General features: G+C 42.7%; 1 protein-coding gene across 3 annotated transcripts in view; it reads right to left on the reverse strand.

Annotated features, from left to right (window-relative positions):
- The window catches only part of KNL1 (kinetochore scaffold 1), a 173,264-nt gene that overhangs the window by 118,333 nt on the left and 28,652 nt on the right, over positions 1–26,279 (reverse strand). The window contains exons 7-9 of one of the 3 annotated variants that reach the window (XM_033952569.1): positions 20,597–20,649; positions 14,523–14,916; positions 6,158–6,198 (exon numbers count right to left, since the gene is read on the reverse strand). In XM_033952569.1, coding sequence (XP_033808460.1) covers positions 6,158–6,198; positions 14,523–14,916; positions 20,597–20,649 — 488 coding nt within the window. The remainder of the gene's footprint in view (positions 1–6,157; positions 6,199–14,522; positions 14,917–20,596; positions 20,650–26,279) is intronic. The other 2 variants (XM_033952571.1, XM_033952570.1) reach the window with 2 other exon arrangements.

Below are 26,279 nucleotides of genomic sequence, written 5' to 3' on the forward strand. Positions count from 1 at the left end.
TGAACGAGGGCTGAGAGCTCTTGGTGAAGAAGGATATCTGTTGGGAATTGAAAGAAGACTTTCTTGGAGGAGTGTTTTATTTAGATGAAGAGCATAACCGTGTCTCATTATTTGTAGGACCCAGTGGTTTAATGTTATGAGGGACCATCGGTGATAGAAGTGAGTGAGACGACGTCCGATAGAAGAATTGCGGGTGTAGACTATACTATGTTGGCTAGGCTCTTTAGTAAGAAGTCAAAAAAACTGCTGAGATTTTTGTTGAGCCTACGGTTGGGTCTTTTGAGCCCTCTATTGCATGGGGTTTTTTTGAGGAGGAGCTCTTGAAGAGGAAGATGTCGGAACATATCTATGCCTGGAACAGTAAGAAGAGCATTTAGGATTGAAAAAACATTTTCTAGGCTGGGATTTGGACGATCTTGAAGCTGAAAGAGTGGTCATGAACTGCTCATACCTTGTGATCTTTTGGGTGACCACCTCTATTTTCTCCTCAAAGTGCTCATGAACACTGGAATCCAAGTCAAGAATTCTCAGCTATGCTTGCCTTCTCATGGATATAGATTATGCAGGTGCTCATGAGGGGACATCAAAGGCATCAAAGATCTTGCCATATACTTTGTTTCCAACAAGTCATTAGAAAGATGTTGAAATTCATTTAGGTAGCACTCATCCGACTAGACAACCAAGTAGCCATGTACTATGTGAACAAAGAGGAAGGGATGGGATCTTGCCTCCTTTGTCAAGAAACCATACAGATTTGATCATCAGAAATAAATTGATCGTAATGAGATAATGATTTCATGCAAAAGGTCTTATGAAAATTGTAACTCAATATTCTATCTGTTAACATTGAGTTCTGAAAAAATATACAACCAAATCTGTCTAAGGTTCTTCCTTCTCTACCAGGAAGGGTGCTAGTATAGGGTCTAGAGCTGCTAGCCTTCTTTAATGCAGACTCTACAAGGAGTGACTGATGGAGTTGAGGTTTGTTGAATCCTGGACTAGATTCAACAAGCTTTCACGGAGTCACAGGAACCAGAAGGGGTACTTCCCAATTTTTAAATATAATATCTTTCATTAAGTTAAGAAAGAGGAAAATTGTTGGGCAGAGAGAGAGAAGGGAGTGAGGTAGAAATACAAGGGGAAGAGAAGTAGAAGAAAGAGAAATGTTGGAAATGGTGGTGGAGAGGGAACAAAGGGACAGATTGAAGGGGATGCAAGGGGAAGGAATATTGGACATAATGATGTAAGGAGAGGTGTGGCATGGTGCTGAAGAGGGGTGATAGAAGGAGAAATGTTGGGCATGGTGCTGGTGGACAGTGGTGAAAAATGCTGCACATGATTCGGGGGATGAGAGAGGGAGAAATGTTGGATGTGGTAGTAGAGAGAGTGGGAGATGCATCCTGGATCTCTCTCTCCTTACTTCCTGGGGATCATAGAATGGTGAGATACTGAAGGCAGGGAGATGAGCACAGGGGAAATACTAGAAAGAGACATATAGGAGACAAAGAGAAGGGAGATGCTGAACGTGTGGGACAATACATACACAGAGATAGAAGATGGATGGTAAGCATGGAGAAAAAAAAAAAATGGTCAGGAGACCCTGGCAAATGAGTTAAGAGAAGACAAAAGAAAACAGATACCAGCACCTGAGACCAACATGATTTGAAGAATAAAATGACGAGGCAACAAAAGGTAGAAAAAAATAATTTTATTTTCTATTTTTTGATTAGCATATATTCGATTTTAAATATGTATCCTGCTAGAGCTGGTGTTAGACATAACTGGGGACTGCAAAGCCCAGGCTGTGCTTCTTTAGCTTCCAGCTGGCTTAGGGCTATCTCTAACCAGGGGGCAGTTGCCCTATTGCACTCCCCTAACACTACTCCTGTCATGTATGACTGCGGTATTCTGTTAGCATGATTTTTCTGTGTAGCATTCTGTAATAATTTGGCTTATTCAGTTTTCTCGATAGTGGAGGGAATATTTGTGAAGGGGAGGTCAGGGAGACAGGGGTTTTGTTAATCCTTGTTCTGTATTATTTGTGTTTATATTCAAATATATTTATTGAGCTCAACAATAGTAAGTAACAAGCAAAACAAACAAGCTCAGTATTTTAAATAACAAAATCTATACCTATGAATAACCCAACACAACCCACTCCCCAAAATAAATAACCCCCCTCCCTCCCAGGGTCCTCCTTCCAAATACATTTCAACCCAGAAAAGTTCAACCAGGTAACTACATAAAATAAAGGAAAACAAAATAAAGGAATTCAACAGTTTAGCAAGCGGCTTCGGGCCAACGGAGTCATTGTTGTCCAGAAAGGTTCCCAAGTCCGTTGAAAAATCCGACCTGGGAGAGTAGAAAAATCCAACACATCTCTCCTTTCCCACATCAAAAGAGTAATCATCCAACATCTCCAAAAAGAATAATCAGGAGCTGTATCTTCAAGCCAATGAATCAAAATACATTTCAGGGCCACCACGACAGTCCATTTCAGAAAAACAGTAGCACCCCTCAGTCGAGGAAAAAAATGAGGAACAATCCCAAATAATAGCAAAGGAGAACGATGAATGGATATTTTCCAAATGCGCTCCACAAAGACAAAAACAGCATTCCAAAAAACTTGAATAACAGGGCAAGTCCAAAACATGTGTCCCAAACTCGCTTCAGAAGCCTGGCATCTCAAACAGGCTGCATTTTCACGAAAGTGAGATAGATATGCCCTTTTCGGAGAAATAAACAATCGGAAAACTAACTTATATTGTTGTTCCCAAAAAGTAGTATATTTCCGAAAGGCTGACAATTGACGAACAGCCTGTGAGAGTACATCTTCCGGCAAATTTACAGCAAGATCACGAACCCAGGCTTCCCGTAAATGGGAATGGTCAAACAAGGGGGATTCATCCCTCAAATGGCGATGATGAAATTTAAGGGGAACTGGAAGTTGAGAACCAATAGTAAAAGCTGTGGAAAGCAGTTCTTGACAAGAGGCAGTCAAAGAACTAGAGGGCAAAGAAAAAACATAGTGATGAATTTGCATATAAGCAAAATAATCAATGAAGGAGAGACCAAACTCCTCTTGCAACTGTGTAAAAGATTTCATTTTCCCATCATCATCAACCAACTAAAAAATATATTGAATCCCCCTTGTCTCCCACTGAGCAAAACTCGGACCATCTATCCCCAGCAAGAAGGAGCTATTAAAACGAATAGGCAAAAAGGGAGTCACAGAAGCAGAAATAGAATGAAATTTACAGACCCAGTGCCAAACCTTCCGCACTTTCATAGTGAGAGACTCAGGCACAAGAGAAGGAAGAGAATGAAAATAAGCACTAAAGTGAGTAGAGCGAAAACAAAAAAGTTCTAAAGCAGTGTTAGTGAACATTGAAGTACCCCTAAAAAAATCATTAATATGTCGCATGCCACAACCCACAGTCAAATAACGAAGATTCAATAAACCTAATCCACCCCGTGAACACGGAGTTGCGGCCCTCGTATAAGGTAAACGAGGACGCTTCCCAGACCAAAGAAACCTCTGAACCAAACATATCAGTCTTCTCTCATCCCTAAAAGACAAATAAAAAGGAAGGACCTGAAAAATATATAACCAACAGGGAACAATAAGCATGTTGTAAAGATGTACCCGACCTAAAAGAGAAAAGGGAAGACTTCCCCAAAGATGTAATTTGTTCTGAAGGGCCTGAAACAGCGGTTCCACATTCAAGCGATACAAATGAGATAAATCCTGTGGAATAAAACCCCCCCAAGTATTTCAAGGTAGAGTCCGCCCAACGAAGAGGAAATTCACCCCTCCACTTGGAACGCAACTCAGAGGGAATTGGCATGACCAAAGACTTATCCAAATTAAGAGACAGACCAGAATAAAAACCAAATTCGGAAATAAGATCTAATGCTATCGGTAAAGATTCTTAATTGTACAGAATATTGTTTCTTTTTATACTTTAATAAAATAAGTTCAATATAAAATTATAACTATTCGAGGCTTGTGTGGATGGGATCAGACAGTTTGCAGAGACAGGATGGGGACAGGGACCAAGCTCACGGGGATGGGGACTAAGCTTGTGGGGACGGGGCAGAAATGGGGACAAATTTTTCCCCGTGTCATTCTCTATGCTGAACATTCAGTGGATGAATGGTAAGACAAATCAGAGCCATATTCTTCAATGTCTTGTGTTGGAGATGGGACGCGCCGAGATGTCAGGCAAGGTGAGCATCAAGCCCGATGTTGAGAGAAGTGTGTTGACTATGACGTCGAGAAGAGCATCGAAAGACACTTCTTGATCTTCTATGACATTGATCTGATGTAGAACAGGAAGAGGCTTATTGCCTGGATGATAATGTTCTCCTCGAACTCAATTGATGTCATCAAGGAGTTCAAGATCTGGCTCTCGATGATCACTTAAAGAGTGCTGCTCGAACTGGGCTGGTACCAATTCTGTCATGGCAAAGGCTTGAAGCACCTTAGTCTGCAATGTGCCAACCAACTCTTTTTGAATAAGTTCTCTAATTTGGTTCTGTAGAGAAAGCGCTGGTACCGTGGTAGCCATCAGTACAGATGGTGCAGTTGGGTGTCAGGTATGGTGACCTCAATGAGGCATGCTTTCGAGGAGACGCCACCTGTAAAGATGGCAATCTTGTCTCAATGCATCAACACTTAGAATCTGTCGATGAAGTGGACACTAGAAATGCCAATATACGTTGAGATGCTTCCATTTTGTAACAGTCTTTTCACTCATAGGTTTGTCTATTGTTATATTTTATATGTAAATTTTTCCCCATTTTTAAATTTGTAATACACCACGAAATTAAGACATTGGGTGTACATCAAATCTTAAATAAAACTTGTATAGATGGAGGATGCTTATGCTTCTTAGCCATTTTACCAGATGATCTTGACTGTGGCAGTGGCGATCACGCCGACATCGATCGAGGGGTCAAGGTTGGTGCCGGCTTCGATGCTGATGACAGTTTTTGCATTCCCAATGTTATACTGAAAAGTTTTTTTGAATTGGAGATGTCTAACCTTTAGTGATTTTTTTTAAGCTTGGAGCAGTGCTGCCAAGAGTCTTCACGGTGGTCAGAACCAAGGCACTGAACACACCAGTTATGTAGATCAGTGACTGAAATGGTCCTATTGCACTGGATGCAACGCTTAAAGCCACTAAAAGGTTTTGACATGGAGGGAAAGACCACCAACATGAGATTGAAGGACTCAACGGTCTGGGGAGACTGAGCAAATTTAAACCCGAAAAAGGGTCGATAATCCTGACCTGCGAACAGGTTTTGAGTGGCCAGAAGGCCTGAAAAAATTAAAGGTAGAAAGAAAAGGAAAGAACTAAGAAAATAAATTTTAAAATGAGGAAAAACAATATCAGGAAGGCACAAAAAAAATGAAGTTTGAAACACTTTTGGAGAAGTCCAGGTGAACACAGCTTCTCAGCTCCGTGGAAAACTGAGAACTGATGGTCCTGCAAGCCAATGTCAGGTGGGAAGACACCGGCGCACGCATGGTATGAGCAGTCTCAAGACTTGCAAAAAGTTTAAAGTAACAGTACATTTTACACTGTCCATACCGGGTTCTATGGATGACGTCACCCACATGTGAGAATATACTGCCTGCTTGTCCTAGGATAATTACAAATTTGCCTTTGTATATTACCTAGAAGTGCTTCAATAATATGTCAAAATCAACAAAAAACAACATGCTTTATAGACAGTTAAGCTGATCATGCTGAAATATGACCACTTTTTATGGCCAGAATGTAATACAGTTAATGATCTAGGTATCCTGAATTCTTTCATCCTAGCAAAGTATTCTGAATATCTTCTCAAACATTTTAGGAAAGGAAATGTGCAAATATGAATAAATCATCACTTTCAGTTGTTTTCTTTTTTACTCAGTATGAACATACCTGAGCAGGAATATTTTTCAATTTTAAGTATATGCTAACTGCCTTTCTTAACTACTGTAATAGTTATTCATGTAAAAATGTTAAAAGATAAAGCTTTGTGAAAGATTCTACCACAAACTTGCAGAAAACACAAGGCAATGGGTTGCAGAGCTGATTTTACAGTTTTATACTTATAAATAAGAATACACTCACATTTAAGAATGCACTGATGAATCTCTTACCTGGGACTGTTGCACTGGGGTTGGAAACAAACTATCCATGCCTGCAGATAAAAAGAAGAAAACAAGTCAAGCTTGCCTAAGGTAAAAACATGCTCTCTTATATAATCAGGTCCACAGTTTAGTGTTCATCGTGATCAAATACTATAAGGACCAGCTAAACTAACACCCTGTACAAAGCATGTAACAGATAATCACAGGATTATAAAAAAGCTGAAAAACAAATCAAAATGCTAAATAGATTTCTAGGAGGAATCTTAAGTACTTTTAATGGTTAAAGAGGAAAAAATTACTGCCCGAGCTCCTGTAACATTAGAATGAAAAATATAGTTGTACTTATTACTTGGTAATTACAGCAGTCAGTTTATCTAGAAGTAGGGGTGGACAACTCATTCAGGCAAATGGATAGTGGCCGAAGGCCCAGAGCACCTGGGCGTCCTCTGCCTCCTTAGCATGATGCAGCATTTCCCTGTCTGTCTCCTTTTTATCACAGGTGCCCAGGTATGATTATGCCCTTCCTCAACATCATCCTGCTGCCATCTCTGCTTCTCAAAACTGGAAGCAGTAGTAGCGGCAGAACAGAAACAAGCATGGGGCCACAGTCTCTATGCATGTACCTGTAAGTAATTATAGTCCCACCCCATCAGACCAGAAGATCAGCCAGAGGTGTACATAGAAGCTGTGGCCCTAAGCTGTGTTTCTTCACTGCTGATCCCAGAAAGCCATAGTGGCTGGAGAGGAGGGTGGTGGAAATAGGAAACCAGAAAGAAGAGACACTGGATGAGAGGGGACGAGAGACAGTGGGAAGATGCTGAATAGAAGAGGAAGGGGGACGAGTGGATATGCTGGATGGAAGAGGGAAACATGTTGGATGGAGGAGGTTGGAAGAAGAAAGAAAAGACACTGGATGAAAGAGGGTAGAAACATAGAAACATAGAAAGATGATGGCAGAAAAGGGCTATAGCCCATCAAGTCTGCCCACACTATTTACCCACCCTCTTAAGTCTACTGACCCCCTGAAGTATAATTGTAATTATACTGTCACTCTACTGACCCGCTCATTCAAGTCCTAGTGACCTTATCCCTTGGCATGACCACGTAGGGATCCCACATAGGTATCCCATTTGTTCTTGAAGTCTGGGATGCTGCGTGCCTCGACCACCTGCACTGGAAGCTTGTTCCATTGCTCAATCACTCTCTCCGTGAAGAAGTACTTCCTGGCGTCTCCACGAAACTTCCCTTCCCTGAGCTTGAGCGGATGTCCTCTTGTGGTCGAGGGTCCCTTGAGAAGAAAGATATCATCTTCCACCTTGACCCGTCCCGTAATGTACTTAAATGTCTCAATCATGTCTCCCCTCTCCCTACGCTCTTTGAGAGTGTAGAGCTGCAATTTACTCAGTCTTTCTTTGTACGGGAGACCCTTTAGCCCCGAGACCATCCTGGTGGCCATCCGCTGAACCGATTCAATTCTGAGCACATCCTTACGGTAATGTGGCCTCCAGAATTGCACACAGTATTCCAGATGAGGTCTCACCATGGCTCTGTACAATGGCATCATGACTTCAGGTTTCCTGTTGACGAAGCTTCTCTTGATACAACCTATCATCTGCCGTGCTTTAGATGACGCCTTCTCCTTGAGCCACTTGAGTGGCTGCTTTCATGTCAGCACTGTTGATTACTCCTAAGTCTCGTTCTGCCGTAGTCCTGGTTAAAGTTTCTCCATTCAGGGTGTAGATAGAGGAAAAGTTAGATGGGGAAGGGGGTGAAAAGAGACACTGGATGTGTAGGTAGCGGAACAGAGTGATCCACAAGAGTCATGGCCCAGCACTGTATTAGCAAATAGAGAGGTTGGGAGAAGGGCTAGAGTTAATTTGGTTCAGCCCTTCCAAACAAGAATATATATTCTGCTGTCCCTGGTTAGAAGAAGAGTTGAGAGAGAGAAGTGAGATGCTGGATGGAAGGGAATGGAGAGGAGAGTTAAAGACAGGGGAATAAGAGAAGGGGAAAGATGGAAATCTGTAGTCATATGTAGTAAAGAAGGAAATGGAAGACTTGATAGTAAAAATGGACGAAATCTGGACAGAGAACCAGAAAATAGATGGAAGAAAACTAAAAGGAAAAGATATGTGTTGGATGTAGTGGGGGAAGTGAAGATGACAGAAAGAGAGAAATGAAAATGATAAATTTTGCAGGAAACTGGTGAGAAAGCTAAGATGACAGAGGAAAACAGAAACTAAAGACTAGGATCAACACAATTAGAAAAAATAAATGGCCAGATAAAGATAGAAAAAAGAATTATAGTTTAGGATAAAGTAATGTGTTAGCCATGCTAGTCTACTCTAAATATTAATTAATATAACAAAATATAGAAAATAAGGCAATACCTTTACACTGGACATACTAAATATATTTTTCACTAGATTTTGGAGACAAAACAGTGGTATACTGTTCTGACCTGCAAGTGGTTGTTTTGGGCTCAAAAACTAGTTAAAATGTATTAAGTTAATCCAATATGAAGATATGACTATTTTGTCATTTCTAAAAGTTATTTGTTAATTTGTAATGTAATGATTGGATATTGACATCTACTGTCTATATTTTGTACAGTACAGGTGGACTTGTATTACTGTTTCTCTGGTGTTGCACTGTATACAGAAACAGGCTTTTTTTTTTTTTTTTTTTTTTTTTTTTTGGGGGGGGGGGGGGTTCAACTTAATTTTTGTCCACATATTTATATCTTTAGTTTATGATTGCTTATGCTATACTTGGTGAGGGTCTGTATTCTGCATATGTAAAAAAGACCAGGTAGTCTGTTAGCACTGAATGCTGTGTAGGATCAAGGTGTTCTAACTCAACTTATTTAATTTCTCTAATAGGTATACAGTACTCCCCCGCAAACTCATGGTTCAGTGTTCGCGGCCCCAGTTCTTCACGGTTTCCTTCCCTCCTCAAAAATATTACTGTTTTTCGTATTACCCCCACGAACCTCACTCCCATACTGCGAATACCCTGCACTCCATGCAGTAGCTTTCTCTAAGCGCAACTTCATAGCTCGCACTCGCCACTGCAAGTCAATGCGGAAAACCACTCTGCAAGGGCGAAAGACAGAAAAAATTTGACGGCTACATGCCAGGGCGCGGTGAAGAATGCCAGGAAAAAGACAGAAGCACAGTGGCAGCGGGGCATTAGTGCAATGAGGGAGCAACCTCCAGCAGAGGAGCGCATGACCGAAGTTGGGCAACCTGCACGTCATGAAGATACAGAGAAAGCTGGCCCTGCACCCCTCTCCTGCCTCCCCTACACCGCATCCAATTATTGCGTTTTTTTCAAAATTCACGGGTGCTCCTGGAACGGAACCCCCGTGAATTTCGGAGGAATACTGTATTGATATTCTACTACTACTATTTATCATTTCTATACCGTTGAAAGGTGTCAGACAGCCCCTGCTCAGAAGAGCTTACAATTTAATTCTAGTGCCCAATGCAATGTTTATGGTACTGCCTTTTTTTAGTAGGCCCTTGTTGTGGGACTCCTGGAATTTAGTCCTATTTTGGTATGGTAGAATTGCTCTATAGGTCCCGAGTGACATTTGTATTATTTAATTTTAATTTAATTTTAATTTAATTTATGTCTTATATACCGCTATACCGTGAGGTTCTAAGCGGTGTACAATACAGATACATTGAAGATACAATAAATAAAATGAATAAAGATAGGTACTTGGAAGTTCCCTAACTGTCCTGAAGGCTCACAATCTAGCTAAAGTACCTGAGGAACAATTAAAGAAAAGTAAAAATATAATATAAAAGACAGAAATAGAGATAGAGACGAGAATATGAACATTCTAACAAGAATTCGATAAGTATATTAAATTAGGATTAAATAGTAAAGGTAAAAATAATACAAATACAAATAAAAAATAAAATAAAGAATATATAAGATAAATATTACTTAACAATATGCCTGGCACTGGATTTGGGTTCAGCTCACACATAAAGTACATGCATATTTGCCAAAATTCCACTTGTTAGGAGAAGGTTGATGAGGGGCCTATGGGCCAGATCACTGTCAGTCTGCCCCCATCTAGAAGCTTTATTACCATTCCTTTCATGCATTCAGTGAACTGGGATGCTATTCAATTGAAGAGCATAAAAGGTAGATTGATATATCACAATTTAGTGGTTCATAATGCTAAAATTCAACAAAAAATTTGAAAAGAACCAGAGCAGTACCAAATAGTATATTTTACTATTTGAACAAATACAAATAACAGACATTGAACTTTATCATAACAAATAATAAAAGAAGCAACATGAAATCAAGTGTTTTATTTCAATAGGATTTAGCACAATAGAACTCTGGATTATTTGTATTTGAATTTAAGTCACTACATGGCTGAATACATAAGAACAAGAGTTACCAAACTGGACAGACAATGGAAAACACAGTTCACGAGCACCTGGCTAGATTTTATGTTGCTTACCCTAGGAATAAGCAGTGGATTTCCCTAAGTGCATTTTAATAATGGCATATGGACTTTTCTTTGGGGCACTATTCAGGGCTGAAATGAATAAGAATATATAGTACAGCCCTTAAAAAAACTACAATTTTCATAGGAAAGAAGTAATAGGTTATAGGAGAAGAGAAAACCAAGGGAAAAAGGAAAAAAAAAACGAGGTAGCTAAATAGCGATATAGACACATTAGGGAGAAGCTGCTGGAGCTACTAGATCAATGATGAAGAATCAGGCAAGAGCTTATTGGAATTCTCAGTCAGTTTTTTATATTTCTGCAATGAGGACTTAGAGTGAAGCAGAGGAGGGAGAGAGTTCCACAAAAGGGGTATTAAATTGCTGGTGATATCATGATGGTGTGGAAGAGTAGAACTGCCCATGAGGAACAAAGAGTAGGCTCAGAGAATTCTAGCTTCCAATTTTAACACTTTTTTCTTCTTTAGCCGTTCTAACTTCCAGAATATAGCTGCAGTTTATTTTCAAAAACTGAATTTTCACTTTCCGTGACTAGATAGTACAGTTACTTACCGTAACAGTTGTTATCCAGGGACAGCAGGCAGATAGTCTCAACATGTGGGTGACGTCATCCACGGAGCCCCGTAGCGGAGAGCCTCGCAAGCAACTTGCTTGTAGAACTTCAAAGTTTGTGAGTGCCACACCATGCATGCGCAAGTGCCTTTCCGCCCGAGTCAGGGAACGTGTCTCCTCAGTTCTTGTTTTTCCATGGAGTTGAGAAGCACCTGTTTTCTAGCTCTGCCCCACTGTCCATTGCCTTCTCGCACCATGGCTTTGTTTTTTTCTTTATTACTTTTAGTTTCAAGTCACTGTGTGGTGCGTGTAAAAAAAAAAAAAAAAGAAGACAATTTTTGTTCTTTTCTTCTGTCGATTAGCTGGGGCCGCAGCCCTATCCGCGAGTCTCGTTTCGGCTGCGGCCGTTGTTTTCTTTCATGTCCCGGTTTGTTCCAGGATTTTCGATGCTGTAGTCAGTGTAACCGTGCGGGGTTTTCTCACTGTACTACAACGTTCATGTCTTCACTATTTGAGACCTGACCACCATCCTAAGTCCTACACCTGCTGTGCTACTTTTCAGAAGAGGCTCTTAGGACATGTCCGGTCCAGATTCAGCAACTTTTCAGGGTCATGAAACCATCTACTGAAATGGCCTCGACCTCGACCCTGTCAGTAAAAGACCTCGGACAAGCCTCTTCCCTCGGGGAATCCTCCGAAGACAGGCAAGTATCTTTTTTCCTCTACAGGTTCACTGGCTACGAAGCCTTCAGCCTTTCAACCAGTCTCGGGCAATTCAGGCAACGAGTGCAGTCGTGCCGGCCTCTACGAGACCCCCTTCGAAGCGTGCCTCCATTAATAGGGAATACTCATTCTCGAGGTCGCCCTCTATGGAGCGCACTGCTGCACCTTCAATACCAGTTCATTGGTATGGTGCCATCTTTCCAGGACTGAGAGCTTAGCACTGTGTTTGCTCAACATGCTCCGGCCTCGACTTTGCTCCCTGCAAGCCAGTCTGAGCATATCCTCGAGGTTCAACCTGCTACGTTTCTGGCATGTATGCGGGACCTAAGCACAGAGGCTTGGTAAACCTTCCTCCCAAAAGACTCCAAGGTCCTAGCATCTCACCCCGGTGTCACAGAGGCATGAGTACAAACATTTTTAGCTCTTTTGAGAGCAGATTCGACCACCATAGAGTGCAGAGGAGAACCGGGTATTCTTGAATCCGAGAACCTTCTGGACTCTATACATGGGAGTATACCTTCCTAGAAACTAGCTGAACAGAGAAGGGTTTCCCAATTCTTCAGAATATCATGTTAAGCATTATCATGGCCTCCTTAGGGGACTTTCATAACCAAGGATTTCCAAAATAGCAGCCCTGGGCTTGTCCTCAACTTCCAAATGAAATGGAATGCTTATCCATTTCCTTCAAAATTCCAACAAAATAGGACTTCTCTGGTGAGGTCTTTCTTTTTCCCAGAGGCAGACCAAAGGAGGCCTCCAATTCCACCTCAACACCCAGGAACAGTGGGAGACAGACTCAGCACAGAACTCTTTTAGAGAGGGCTGAGCCTGTGTCTACCTTGGGTGACTAGAGGGATGTCTAGACTTGGAGCATGAGTGCCAAAGGCCAGATCTTGACCAGGACATCGAGGGAGCTTCTTCTCCCAATGGGCTGGAGAGCAGTACTGCCTCTTCCAAGGTTGATGCTGAGTCTGACCTCCTTTCTAGGTTCTGATGGTGACACATGGGCAATTCACAAGGCGCAGGACTCTGGATCAACTGGGGCAAAGCCATGAACAGCACCGACATCCTCAGAACCTTGGCATTGTGCTGGGCCAAGATCTGTTCTAACTCTTCCTGGCTTGGAAATGTTCCTCAAAGGCAGGCACTAAGAAATAAAACAATAAAAATAAATGAGCTGAAAGCAGCTCTCTAGACATTACCACTGCTCCATGGAAAAACAAAGACTGCTGATCCTGCATGCTCATGTTGAGTGGGAGGGCATGTTGTATGCACGGTGAGATGCTGCTAAAAGCTTCTTAAAGCTATAGAATGCTGGGTAGTGTCTGCATTGGGCTATGTCAGATGACATCACCCAAATGTGAAAAACAATGCCCTGCTTGTCCTCGAAGAGCTATCTTAACCTCTATCTGACTTCTACTCAAAATAGCAAATTCAAAAAATGATGAAAACCACGTTTCCACAAAATACAGAATGGTAACTTCAGAAAGAAAAAGGTAAGCTAAATACTACAGATATCCTGAGTTAAACTCCAGTGCCAACCTTTTGGGACTCATCCATTTGTGCCCAATCAATTTAGAGAACAAAAGATCACTAAATGCAGAAAACAATTAGTTCACATTAAATCCAATAATAAAGTAAAAAAGCGATGCAATAATGATAGATTTCAGTTAACTAAGGACCTGATGCATAGGCAGCATGGAGCGGTTTGGTTTGTGGGGTCCAGGAGCTCTGCCTTGGCCCCAGTGGAATCTCTCGCCATCTCCCCCATCCACCTCCTCCCGGCGCTGTACTTTTAAATCTTCAGGCAGCCGCCATGCAGCATCAACAAGCAGGCCTGCCCCCAGACGTAGAATGAAGGGTTCCGGGACAGGCCTGCTCGTTGACACTGTGTGTCAGCTGCCCAAAGATTTTAAAGTACAACACTGAAAAGCAGGTGGGAGGATGGACACCAATTGAGACCGTCAATTTTGTGGTGTTTTAAAGCTTTTCTCCCACAGACAGAGAATGAAAGACAAACTTTAGGAAAATAGGATTCCAAATACATGACTATGGCATACTGTGAGAGCTCACTTTTAGGAACATCCAGCTAAACAAGTTAAGAATTTGGAATCGAGAAGAACACATCATAGTTGGATGTCACATCTATATTCTGAATGGGAACAAGTATTTAGAATTCTTGTTTTTGCTTGGCAGCTTTTTCCTGCTCCACTGAACTCTGAGTTCAATTATAACCTGCCTTGCTGGGATATAACACATAAAGTGCCATTCTCAGCAACATGTCATTTTCATCAGTTAAAAATCTCTTACCTCCTTCCATCAAGGAGGAAAAACCTAAAGTTCAGTGCAATGGGCTAAGAACCTGGGAAACTGAGTTCAATTCCCACTGCAGCTCCTTGTGACCCCGGGTAAGACAACCCTCCATTGCCCCAGGTACAAAAACAGATTGTGAGCCCAGTAGGGACAAAGTACCTGCACAGAATATGTAGACCACATTGGTTATACCATAGAAAGGCAGTATATAAAGTCTATGACCCTTTAACAGAATCAGAGATTGCATATGGAAATATGAGTAGGTCATTCCAGCAAGATAAAAAGCATTACCTTCAGGAACACATGTAAGCATATTCTCCTTGTTATTCTCTTCTACAAGCAGTTTTACATTTTCTTCACATGGTTTTAGGCTTGACAAGAAGTCTTTAGCATCGCTCTTTTGTGAGTAGATTTGAGGCTTAGACGGAAAGGTAAAACATGTACCGTGAGATAACCCAGGTTCAAAGGTACCAATGCAGTCTGATTTTGATGCCAGAACCTCGGAATCAGCATTTATGCTAGCCAGAAAAGATTTAAAATCTATTTTCTGGTATTTTTCCACAACATCAGGTGCTCCCACAAGGGTTTGAGCAACTATAACAGTGTTGCTTGTAGTAAAGTCCATATCATTTTCATCTGAAAATAGTATTGTCTTATTTGTTGTTTCATGGCTGCTGTACATGTGCTAAAAAAACCACCCACAAAAAGAAAGAAAGAATGTATTATTTGTGTAGTTAACTGTTAAAACACTATTTGCAGTCAATGTACAAGTCATAGTTAATCTAAAAAAGGCATGTGAATTTCTGGTATAGGACCTTCTTAATCTGAAACACTATGGTATATCTTTTTCTTACGGATAGGAAACAATGTTGATATTTTTTAAACCCAAAATAATTGTTGGATTTGCCTTCCACTATCAGGAGTCACCAAACTTCAAGGCTCATACTGCCCAAGAGGAGTAATTGTAATTGCTGCACATATTCAGATAGCTCTTAAGGTTTTTGCTGGAATGTTCTGAAAACAGTATTATGTATCAGCATCCACTTGTATGGCTATCTGAAGTTTGTTTCTAGAGAAAAACAACTGCAAGAGAGAGAGAAAGAGAGCCAGCAGTAGGGAGATAAGAGCAGGGAGCAGAGAAAGAGAGGAAAAAGCAGAGAAAGATCCAGGGACAGAGGCGAGAGTAAGCTCCGCCCACCCCCACCAAGTCATCATCCGAGCTCCCCCTAAAAAGGGGAGGAGCCAACGGCTGACTAAAGAAGCAGGAGCCAGCACTAAGGGAGAAACGAGCAGGGAGCAGAGAGAGAGAAAGAGAGCCAGCAGTAGGGAGATAATAATAATAATAACTTTATTCTTGTATACCGCAATACCATGGAAGTTCAATGCGGTTAACATTTACAGCGAAGTTCAATACATGGTAATGATAAGGCATATAATATATAGGCATAACAAGGACAGGCCATTTAGATAAACAGAATCGATTATGAAAGGCCATATAGTGGCTTGGCAAGGTAGGAGGGTTCAGAGTTTGGAGGCATATCGAGGGCAGGGGAGGGAGGAGCCAATGGATGACTAAAGAAGCAGGAGCCAGCACTAAGGGAGAAACGAGCAGGGAGCAGAGAAAGAGAGGAAAAGCAGAGAGAGATCCAGGGGCAGAGGCGAGAGTAAGCTCTGCCCACCCACACCGAGTCATCATCCGAGCTCCCCCTTAAAAGAGGAGGAGCCAACGGTGCGCAGCCGTTCGGCGCATGGCGAAGGCGAGCGGCAAAGGCGCTCGCCTTAGCGAGAGTGCCTTTGCAAAGGAGCCTTAGAAGGAGCCGGGAAACTAGGATTCCCAGCAGAACAACACCCGCCAACTCAAGCCAAACAGGAAGGCAGCTACAAGCCCTAGTCTTTAGCTAGCTAGGCAACAGGGCACGGTCCCTCACACACCACACACCTAGAGGGGAAACAAGCACTCACTAGCACTAACACAGTAACACAAGCAGATTCACAACATACGGGAAGACAAATACCAGGAAACCAGAAAACGTCCAACTGACAGAGACAAAAGGTTCACAACTGATTCACTCAGACAACACAGAAGGGGAGCAAGAGATGGACGACCAAGGAAGCCAGAAGAGGAGCTTCCCAATCTTCTGCACCAGCTGCAACATGTATGACTACCTCCCTTCGGGGATTCGGGCTTACATTTGCAGTCGTTGCATGGAGCTGGATAGCCTGAAAATGAAGGTCCAGCTGCTAGAGGAGACAGTGCTGGGACTAAAAGAACTCCTCACCTTTGGAGAAGAAATCCGCAAACAGGAGAAGCTTCTAGTGGAGTACAGTCCAAACGACGAGGTTAAGAAGCTAAAGAGATACATCGAGGAAGCTCACCAACAGCATGTGGAGAACTGTACCCGAACAACCCAGGAAGAAGGCAAGGACGAGAGAAGAGAAGACACCCCTGCAAATTCTGGAGGAACGGAAGCAGAGATAAGGGGCGATCGCACACCAGGAGTAAGAGGGAGACTGCATGGGGACGTCCCCCTACACAAAGAACAGAAAACAACCTCTGGAGTACTGCAGGAGGGAGAAGATTGGTCCTATACCATGGATGTCGACCTACGACCCCCAAGGAACCCCCGAATAAAGAAGATGGGGATCATCGTGGGAGACTCCATCATACGTCATGTGAACAGCCACACCGCAGGAGGAAGAGAGGATAGAATCGTCACCTGCCTGCCTGGAGCAAGAGTGAAGGATGTGGCCAACAGGATCTCCAGGATCAAAGACAGCGCTGGGGGAGAGGACACTGCTGTGCTTATCCACGTGGGAACCAACGATGTGAGCGAACAGAGGTATGACAGGGAACAGTTGAAGGGACAGCTCCGCTTACTCGGAAGAAAATTGAAGATCAGGGAGGGAGATCCTCCTGGTACCAAGAGCGGATGCAAAGAAACAAGGGGAACTGCAAGCAATCAATGCCTGGATGAGACGATGGTGCGAAGAGGAAGGCTTTGACTTCGTGTGCAACTGGACGGCGTTCTGGGGAAAAAGCAAGTACTACAGAAAAGACGGACTGCACCTCAACAAGGAAGGAGTAAGAGTACTGGCAGGCAATATGAAGAGGGCCATAGAGAAGGCTTTAAACTAAACGACAGGGGAAAGCCGACAGTCAACCACCAGTCGATGGCCCGGGCGACAGGATGCCCCTTAGAAGGAATTACGGACAACTACTCAGACACGGGAGGGGTCGACCACAAAGCAAATGAGGAAGACAACACAGCAGCAGAAAAGGATACCGTGGAAGAAACTAAGCTTGAAAAGTCCAAGAAGGTAACACAAAGGGAACTCAAATGTATGTATACGAATGCTAGAAGTTTGGGAAACAAAATAGGAGAGTTAGAAGCAATAGCAAAAAACAACAAACTGGAAATCATTGGCATAACAGAAACATGGTGGAATGACGAAAACAAATGGGACACAGTACTACAGGGATACAAACTGTACAGAAAAGACAGAGTAGGGCAGAAAGGTGGAAGTATTGCCCTATATGTTCGGGAAGGATTAGAATCCGTGAGAGAGACTATGGCGGAAGAGAAAGAGAAGCTGGAATCCCTCTGGATCAGGATTCCCAGACACAACAATGCTGACATAAAGATTGGCCTTTACTACCGACCGCCGGGACAGAGGGAGGAGACAGACTCGTAAATGATGGAGGAAATTAAACAAGAATGTAAGACAGGTAATGTCATAATCTTGGGGGATTTCAATTTCCCGGGGATAGACTGGGACCTAGGAACCTCCAACTGTGGCAAGGAGGCAAAGTTCCTGGAAGTGCTAGGGGACTGCTTCCTGGAACAGATGGTAGGAGAGCCGACGAGAGGAAACGTCACCGGCAAAGGAAGTAGAAGTCACGGTCCCGCTGGGGACGAGCGATCACAACATGATCAACTTCAAACTTGATGTTGGGAAAGGGAAAGGTACCAAAACCTCAACCACGACTTTAAACTTTAAAAAGGGAAGATATGACAGCATGAGAGCCATGGTGAAAAAACGGATCAAGAAAAAGATGGGCAAAGTCATAACGGTGGAACAGGCATGGTCCCTACTGAAAAATACTATCACGGAAGCACAAAGCCTCTACATTCCGCGGATGTCCAAAGTAAAGAAAATCAAAGGCAAAAGAGAGCCAGCGTAGCTTACCAAAGAGGTGAAGGAAGCCATAAATGAAAAGAAGGACTCCTTTAAGACGTGGAAATGCATGAAAACATCCGAAACTTGGAACAAACATAGAGATGATCAGAAAAAATGTCACAAGGCGATGAGGGTTGCCAAAAAGGTCTACGAGGAGAAAATAGCGCAAGAGGCCAAAAATTTCAAGCCTTTTTTAGATACGTAAAAGGGAAAAAAATCCTGCACGGGAGGCGGTGGGACCGCTGGACGACCTGGGAGGAAAAGGGTGCATCAAGGATGACAAACAAATTGCAGACAGACTGAATTCCTTCTTTGCCTCTGTCTTTACAAAGGTAGACACCGCAGCAATACCTGACACAGTGAAAGTGTTCAAGAGAGTCGTACAGGACAGCCTCACCACAGTAGAAGTGGACTTGGACCAGATTTACCACCAGATCCACCAGTGAACGGGACTCGCGTTCAAGCACTTCAAGCTAAGTTAACTATTAAAATATTCATTAAGTTGTTGAAAAGTATTTAATATGATAAAGAAATATACCTAAAGAAAGGATAGGGGATAAGACCAATGAGGAGGCTAGCTACATTGGAAATTCCGTACTTTGAACAGATTTATTCTGTACAGAAGTAGCCACTGAGGCCATATCCCAAAACAGATATATGTAAATCAATGAAAGATAGATAAGATGGTGAAGGTCTGGAAATGAAGAAGGAAAACTGTTGTATATCAGAAGATTTTTGATGGATATTAGAAGATTATTTATGTAAAATATGCTCTAAATATATGAGGTAATGAGGGTATAATTATTAGAGGGTGTGTTCATAAAAATCCTCATTTACACTGAATTAGAGAATTATATTTGCCAACTTTTGATTTATGATTCAGGAAAGGGAAATCATGTTTGACGAACCTACTTCAATTTTTTGAGACAGTGAACAGACAAATTGATAGTGGAGAACCGGTGAATATTGTATACTTGGACTTTCAGAATGCGTTCGACAAGGTTCCACATGTAAGACTTCTCAGGAAATTACAAGGCCATGGAATAGAGGGAGATATACTAAGATGGATAGGCAAATGGCTAGAGAACAGAAAACAGAGAGTGGGAATAAATGGGAAGTTTTCAGAATGGGAAAAAGTGACTAGCGGTGTACCCCAGGGCTCAGTACTTGGACCCATCTTATTTAATATTTTCATAAATGACCTGGAAGAATGAACATCCAGTGAAATCATCAAGTTTGCAGATAACACAAAGCTATGCCGGGCAATCAGATCGCAGAAAGATAGCGAGGAACTCCACAGTGACTAGAATCAATTGGAGAAGTGGGCAGATAAATGGCAGATGAATTTTAATGTGGAAAAATGCAAAGTGATGCATTTAGGCAGAAAAAAAAAGATCACAAGTATAGTTTGTCAGGTGTAACTCTGGGAAAGACCGAACAGGTAAAGGACCTGGGTGTACTGATAAATAGGACCCTGAAACCGTCGGCGCAATGTGTGACAACAGCGAAGAAAGCAAATAGAATGCTAGGCATGATAAAGAAGGGAATTACGAGTAGATCAGAGAAAGTTATAATACCACTCTACAGAGCCATGGTCAGACCGCACCTGGAATACTGCATCCATCATTGGTCTCCATACCTAAAGAAGGATATAAAACTGCTAGAGAGGGTGCAGAGATGAGCAACGAAGCTAGTGAAAGGTATGGAGAACCTGGACTACGAGGAACGACTTAGGAGACTGGGGTTGTTCTCCCTTGAGAAGAGAAGACTGCGAGGGAATCTGATCGAGACTTTCAAAATACTGAAAGGATTCGACAAAATGGAGCAGGGAAAGCAGTTATTTAAAATGTCCAATGTGACACGGACAAGAGGACATAGACTGAAGCTGAGGGGGTACAGGTCCAGGACGAATATCAGGAAGTTCTGTTTCACGCAGCAAGTGGTGGACAGCTGGAATGCTCTCCCAGAGGAAGTAATTGCAGAATCCACCATTCTAGGATTTAAGGGTAAACTAAATGCACATCTCCTTAAGAGTGGCATAGAGTGATACGGGTAAGGGTAAATTAAATGCACATCTCCCTCGAGAAGCATACAGTGATATGGGGACTAAAACTATGGACCCAGGGTCTGATCCGGAGATGGCAATTCTTATGTTCTAAATCAAGATAAAGTACAAAGTCTTATACCTCTGACTGCTGCACTGAAGTTTGGATAGGAGCATGAAGCAAAGTATCCATCCCTACAAGTGAAAAATAAAAAAGGTCAATTCTTAACTAACAAAGTGATATTATAAAATCAGCATGAAGTCTTCCTTCATTTTCACATAATCATTTCTTGTTTTTTTACTGTTCGCAATCTCTTAAGACATTTTAGCAGCTTTTGATGCGTTATCAATGTATTTTATCTACTTTAGCCTTGCTTATTTTAATGGCATTATTCTTTTCTATTTCTCTTCCTTAAAAACAATTTAGTTCCCTTCTTACTCTTTAGCTCATAAGCAAAAGGGAGCAAACGTGTCAGAAACAAACAAAAAAAAAACAAAACCATTTAATAGTTTTAAAAACAAACACAGAAGTCCAAAAATGAAACAAGAGTGCTTATTTTAAATACTGTAGCATAAACCAAAAAGACCCAACAATGGCTGTGTTTCAGCACATATGCTTGTATCAGGAGTTATACACAACCAAATCATTACACCATCCTATATAATAAAACCCTAAGCGCGCATGCGCACTTAGGGTTTCGTGTTTCCTGCCATGTTTTCTGATCTGTGGCCGGATTCTATTTTAGAACCCGGCGGCAGGGAACACTCTGGCCACTCCCCTCCTCCCGCCCTCATTCACCAACCGCTGGAGGAAGCGCAGGCAAGCTCTCTCCCTGCCCGTATCCTCGCCGTCCCGATTGCCTTCCGTGGCCGTATTCGGCGGCTTGAGGCACATGAAAGGCGGTGTGGAGCGGCAGCTGCCAAGAGGAGGGCTTCACGGAGCGGCGGCTGCTGGGAGGAGGGTTTCACGGAGCGGTGCTGGCGGCGGCTGCTGGGAGGAGAGCTTCGAGCCACTAAGGGTCGGGCGCTGCTCCCGTGAGGATCGTGGCCGGCTGTACCAAACTTCGCAGGCCGCACAGCACCTCAGTAGAACGTTTCCTCTGACATACATGATCGCGTCAGAGGGAACGTACTTCCGAGTGGCAGAGCAGCCTACGAGGTTCGCAAAAGCCAGCCGCGATGCTCACAACGCTGCATACTGGACCGGGGAAACAGGTAAGGGGTGCTGTTGGAGCAGGGAAGAGTTGCTGTTGGACCAGGGGAGCAGGGAAGAGGGACAGGGGGAGCAGGGAAGAGGTGCTACTGGACCGCGGGAGCAGGGAAGAGGGACAGGAGGAGAAGGGAAGATATGCTACTGGACCAGGGGAGCAGGGAAGAAGTGTTGCTGGACCAGGGGAGCAGGGAAGAGGTGCTGCTGGACGGGGGGAGCAGGGAAGAGGGACAGGAGGAGAAGGGAAGAGTTTCTACTGGACCAGGGGAGCAGGGAAGAGGGACAGGGGAAGCAGGGAAGAGGTGTTGCTGGACCAGGGGAGCAGGGAAGAGGTGCTGCTGGACCAGGGGAGCAGGGAAAAGGTGCTGCTGGACCAGGGTAGCAGGGAAGAGGTGCTACTGGACCGGGGTAGCAGGGAAGAGGTGCTGCTTGACCGGGAGAGCAAGGAAGAGGTGCTGCTGGACCGGGAGAGCAAGGAAGAGGTGCTGCTGGACCGGGAGAGCAGGGAAGAGGTGCTGCTGGACCGGGAGAGCAGGGAAGAGGTGCTGCTGGACCGGGAGAGCAGGGAAGAGGTGCTGCTGGACCGAGGGAGCAGGGAAGAGGTGCTGCTGGACCGGGGGAACAGGAACAGGTGCTGCTGGACCAGGGGAGCAGGGAAGAGGGATCAGTAGTACCTCTTCCCTGCTCCCCCTGTCCCTCTTCATTGCTCCCCCGGCCCAGTAGCACCTCTTCTCTGCTCCACCTGTCCCTCTTCCCTGCTCCCCAGGTCCAGCAGCACCTCTTCCCTGTTCCCCCTGTCCAGTAGCACTTCTTCCCTGCTCCCCCGGTCTAGCGGCACCTCTTCCCTGCTCCCCCGGTCTAGCGGCACCTCTTCCCTGCTCCCCCGGTCCAGCAGCACCTCTTCCCTGCTCCCCCAGTCCAGCAGGCAGTCCTGAGAATATTTCAGCATCACTCCTCCTTCACTCGGAAGGGCAATGCGCTTGGTCACCTGTGCCACCACCAAATCTACCTTCAGCAGCTCAAATAGTTGCTGAAAATCCAGAGCCATAAGATAAAGATTAGCCATGGTCTTAGTCCAAAAGAACTCTCTAGCATTTCCCACTGCTCAGTAACCAGAGCCATGAGATCTGGATGCAACGGAAAAAAGGATGTCATAGGATTAGAATGACTCATGATGGTACATTGAGACTTGGAGGGCTGAGCTTCCAGCTTCACTTCCTTTATAACATCTGCTATAAAATAGGGAACAGAGGCTGATTTAAACAGCTGACGGACAGAAGGGACCGGGGGAGGGTGGATGCTGTATCCTCGGTATCAGCGCTCCAATGAAGGCCATCCAGGTCATTGTGGACAAAGGCACTAGGAGCCTGAAGAAGGCCCGCCGCAAGGGAAGGTCCTGACAGAGAAGCATGCGCAGCGCCTGTTGGCTGTGCTGCGTGGGTCATGTCCATGAGATATGCTCTCCACATGAGCTGAACAAAGTCTGGGGAAAAAGCCACATATCGGGACAGACATCGGCTCCCTGCGAGTCCAAGACAAGTTCTGCGAAAGGTCCCTAGACTCTATACACCTGCGCTTCACATCATCACCTGAAACTGGCACAGGATGAGATTTTCTGCCCATTTCCTGGACCCACACAGGCTCCCCAGCCCTAGAGGACCGAGAGGAGGCAAGGCCCGAAGCTCCCTCCCCTTCTCTCGTGTATGCTCATGGATGCTCTTTTGCTGGTAAACCAGCACAATCCACGTAGGAATTCAACTCTGTAGGAGTGGAGGAATCCATCCCTAATGATTCATAATGAAACTGAGAGGTTGTGAGGCAGAAGTAAAAAAAAAAAAAAAAAAAAAAGAATTGCTAAAAATCCAAGATGGCCACTGACAGAAAATTCATGCCTAAACGCCTTGTGGAGACTCCAAGGAAGTTCAAAAAATAGCAATTTTAGGTTCTTGGAGTTGGGAGACCTGATCTCTATCCCCAGAAAACACTGAAAACCCTTTATAATAGTTATGATCACACCCAGGTCCTGCTCCTCTTTCATGCACAGAAATACTTCATCTCCTCCTCTCTATAACTATTCATTTAAGTGGGCATGGAAGTCTAATTCTGTTTTAAACTTTTTCCCCATTTCACTCCATGTCTGTCATACAAATTTTCTATTTTGCAGTTTACGATTATCATTTTGCAAAAGTTGACTTTGTTATTTCAGAATTGGCAACCCTCTCACCCAAACATTCGACTAGTCATCCTGCTTGTTCATGGAGTAAGCAATTTTTCTTAGCCAGTGTTCTCCCCAAGCAATTTTTCTTAGCCAGTGTTCTCCCCAGAAATTTTTTCCAGCTGGGTGGCATGAAAAAGTAACCGGGTGGGGCGGGACGGGACGGGGAAATTTGGTGGTGGGGAAAATTAAGTGCTCCTTTTACTAAGCTGCAATAGCGTTTTTAGCGCATGCAGAATTGCTGCGCTATACGACTAGAACTAACGCCAGCTCAATGCTGGCGTTAGCTTCTAGCACATGTGGCAATTCTGCGCGAGCTAAGCGCGCAGTAAAGCTGCTATCGCAGCTTAGTAAAAAGAGCCCTAAATGTGTACTATTTGTATTAGTTAATTATTATTAGTTATTTTCCAATGCTCAATATGACTGCCTTTCTTAAGGTTTGACACTTGTTCCATAATTTTTTATTAAATTTAAGAAGTATCCAATTCTAGAAGTGAATAATTAGATATTTCCCCTCTTTCAAATGGTATAGCAAATGATTTTTATGGCATACTAAATGCAGCAAATGTTTTTCATGGCTGGAAAAAATTTCTGGGGAGAACACTGTTGCCGTTAGTTTTCAAGGTCCAATCACGTCAAAGAACGATGCTTATCTGGGCAGTTGTATAATAAAAAGAATGGATAAGATAACATGAGAAGTGAAATTGTCATGAATCAGAGGGATACATACCCTATAGGTCCTAAAAGCAGGCTTGTGGTATAAACTATGAAGGTATAAACTATGAAGGCAGTGGTGTACCTTCTAATCTTTATAACATCCTCAATAAAATAACATCGAATAATAAAATACAACATGATTCAAGTAGCAGAGTTCCTACAGCCCAAGAAATCGCTGACTATTTTACTGAAAAAATTATCAACATTAGGAAATCATTCAAAAATTTACCACTTTCAAGTGATTCTGAACAGACTAATCCAGATTTGTTATCTTCTAAGTGTTCAAAATTCAAAATGCCTAGCTTAAATGAGATTGAAATTACTCTAAAAACTCTGAATATCAAAAGTTCAAAAGCTGATCAAATACCACCACTAATTCTCAAACAATATTTTGACAACTTTGGGCCTTTGATTCATGTATTAGTTACAGAGAGTTTAAATCAACATACGGTGCCCTTGGATTGGAAAAAATCATATATCCGTCCAATTATTAAAGATAAAAATGTAGGTCACGATGAACTGTCTAACTATAGACCAATATCTAATATTACATTTTTGGCAAAATTAACAGAAAAAATTGTTTTCAACCAAATTTCAGAGTTTATAGAACAAACTAATGTGTTACATCCGAATCAAACCGGTTTTAGACAACACCATAGCACGGAACACTCCCTTATTGGTATGACAACTTCTATTCAATATTTCTTAGATCATCATCAATCAGTGCTGTTAATTTCTCTTGATCTTTCAGCAGCGTTTGATACAATTGATCACCAGTTGCTCCTTGCTCGACTTCAATCTATTGGGGTTACAGATGAAGTTCTAGCTTGGTTCACATCTTACTTTAGTGATCGTACATCTACAGTTATTTTCAATAATTCTTCATCCTTTCCTTCTCAGATTTCACATGGGGTTCCACAAGGATCTATTCTTTCACCCTTGCTTTTTAATATTTTTCTAGCACCACTGATGACATTATGCCAATCCGTAGGATTTCATGTTTTTGCCTATGCCGATGATATACAATTATTGCACCCCTTAAATAACAATAACATAAGTGAAATTTCGGCCATTAATGGAAAACTTGATCAAGTTCATCATTGGCTACATAAAAACAGACTGGCCCTCAATATCAAAAAAACCAATTTTATGCTATTTCCTTGGAAGGATAGTTTTCCTCTTGTTTCTCCAATTTCAATTCATAACGCTCCCCTACAATTAGTTAAAAATACAAAAATTCTAGGGGTAATCTTTGATAATAAACTTAATTATCATGATCATATCAGTAACATTGTGAAAACTACCTTTTATAGGTTACGTAAAATTCGTTCCATCTCTAAATTTCTTTGTCCCAAAGCACTTACTATATTGATTCACTCTTTGGTGATGTCTAAAATTGATTATTGCAATTCTTTATTCAAAGGAATTGCATTATATGAAATAAAACGACTACAAATTATACAAAATACAGCTATAAAATTAATAACTAAGTCTAAAAAATTTGATCATGTAACACCTCTCCTCAAAAAGGCTCATTGGCTCCCAGTTATTCATAGAATCACTTATAAGTTATGCATAATTATTTTTAAAACTCTGAACAATAAGACCCCTGCATTTTTATTTAGGTTACTTATTCCATATTCTGCAAAGAGAATTCTACGATCTAGCGAACAAAATCTGCTA

The sequence above is a fragment of the Geotrypetes seraphini genome, chromosome 7 (assembly GCF_902459505.1).
Source record: "Geotrypetes seraphini chromosome 7, aGeoSer1.1, whole genome shotgun sequence".
Classification (NCBI taxonomy): Eukaryota; Metazoa; Chordata; class Amphibia; order Gymnophiona; family Dermophiidae; genus Geotrypetes; species Geotrypetes seraphini.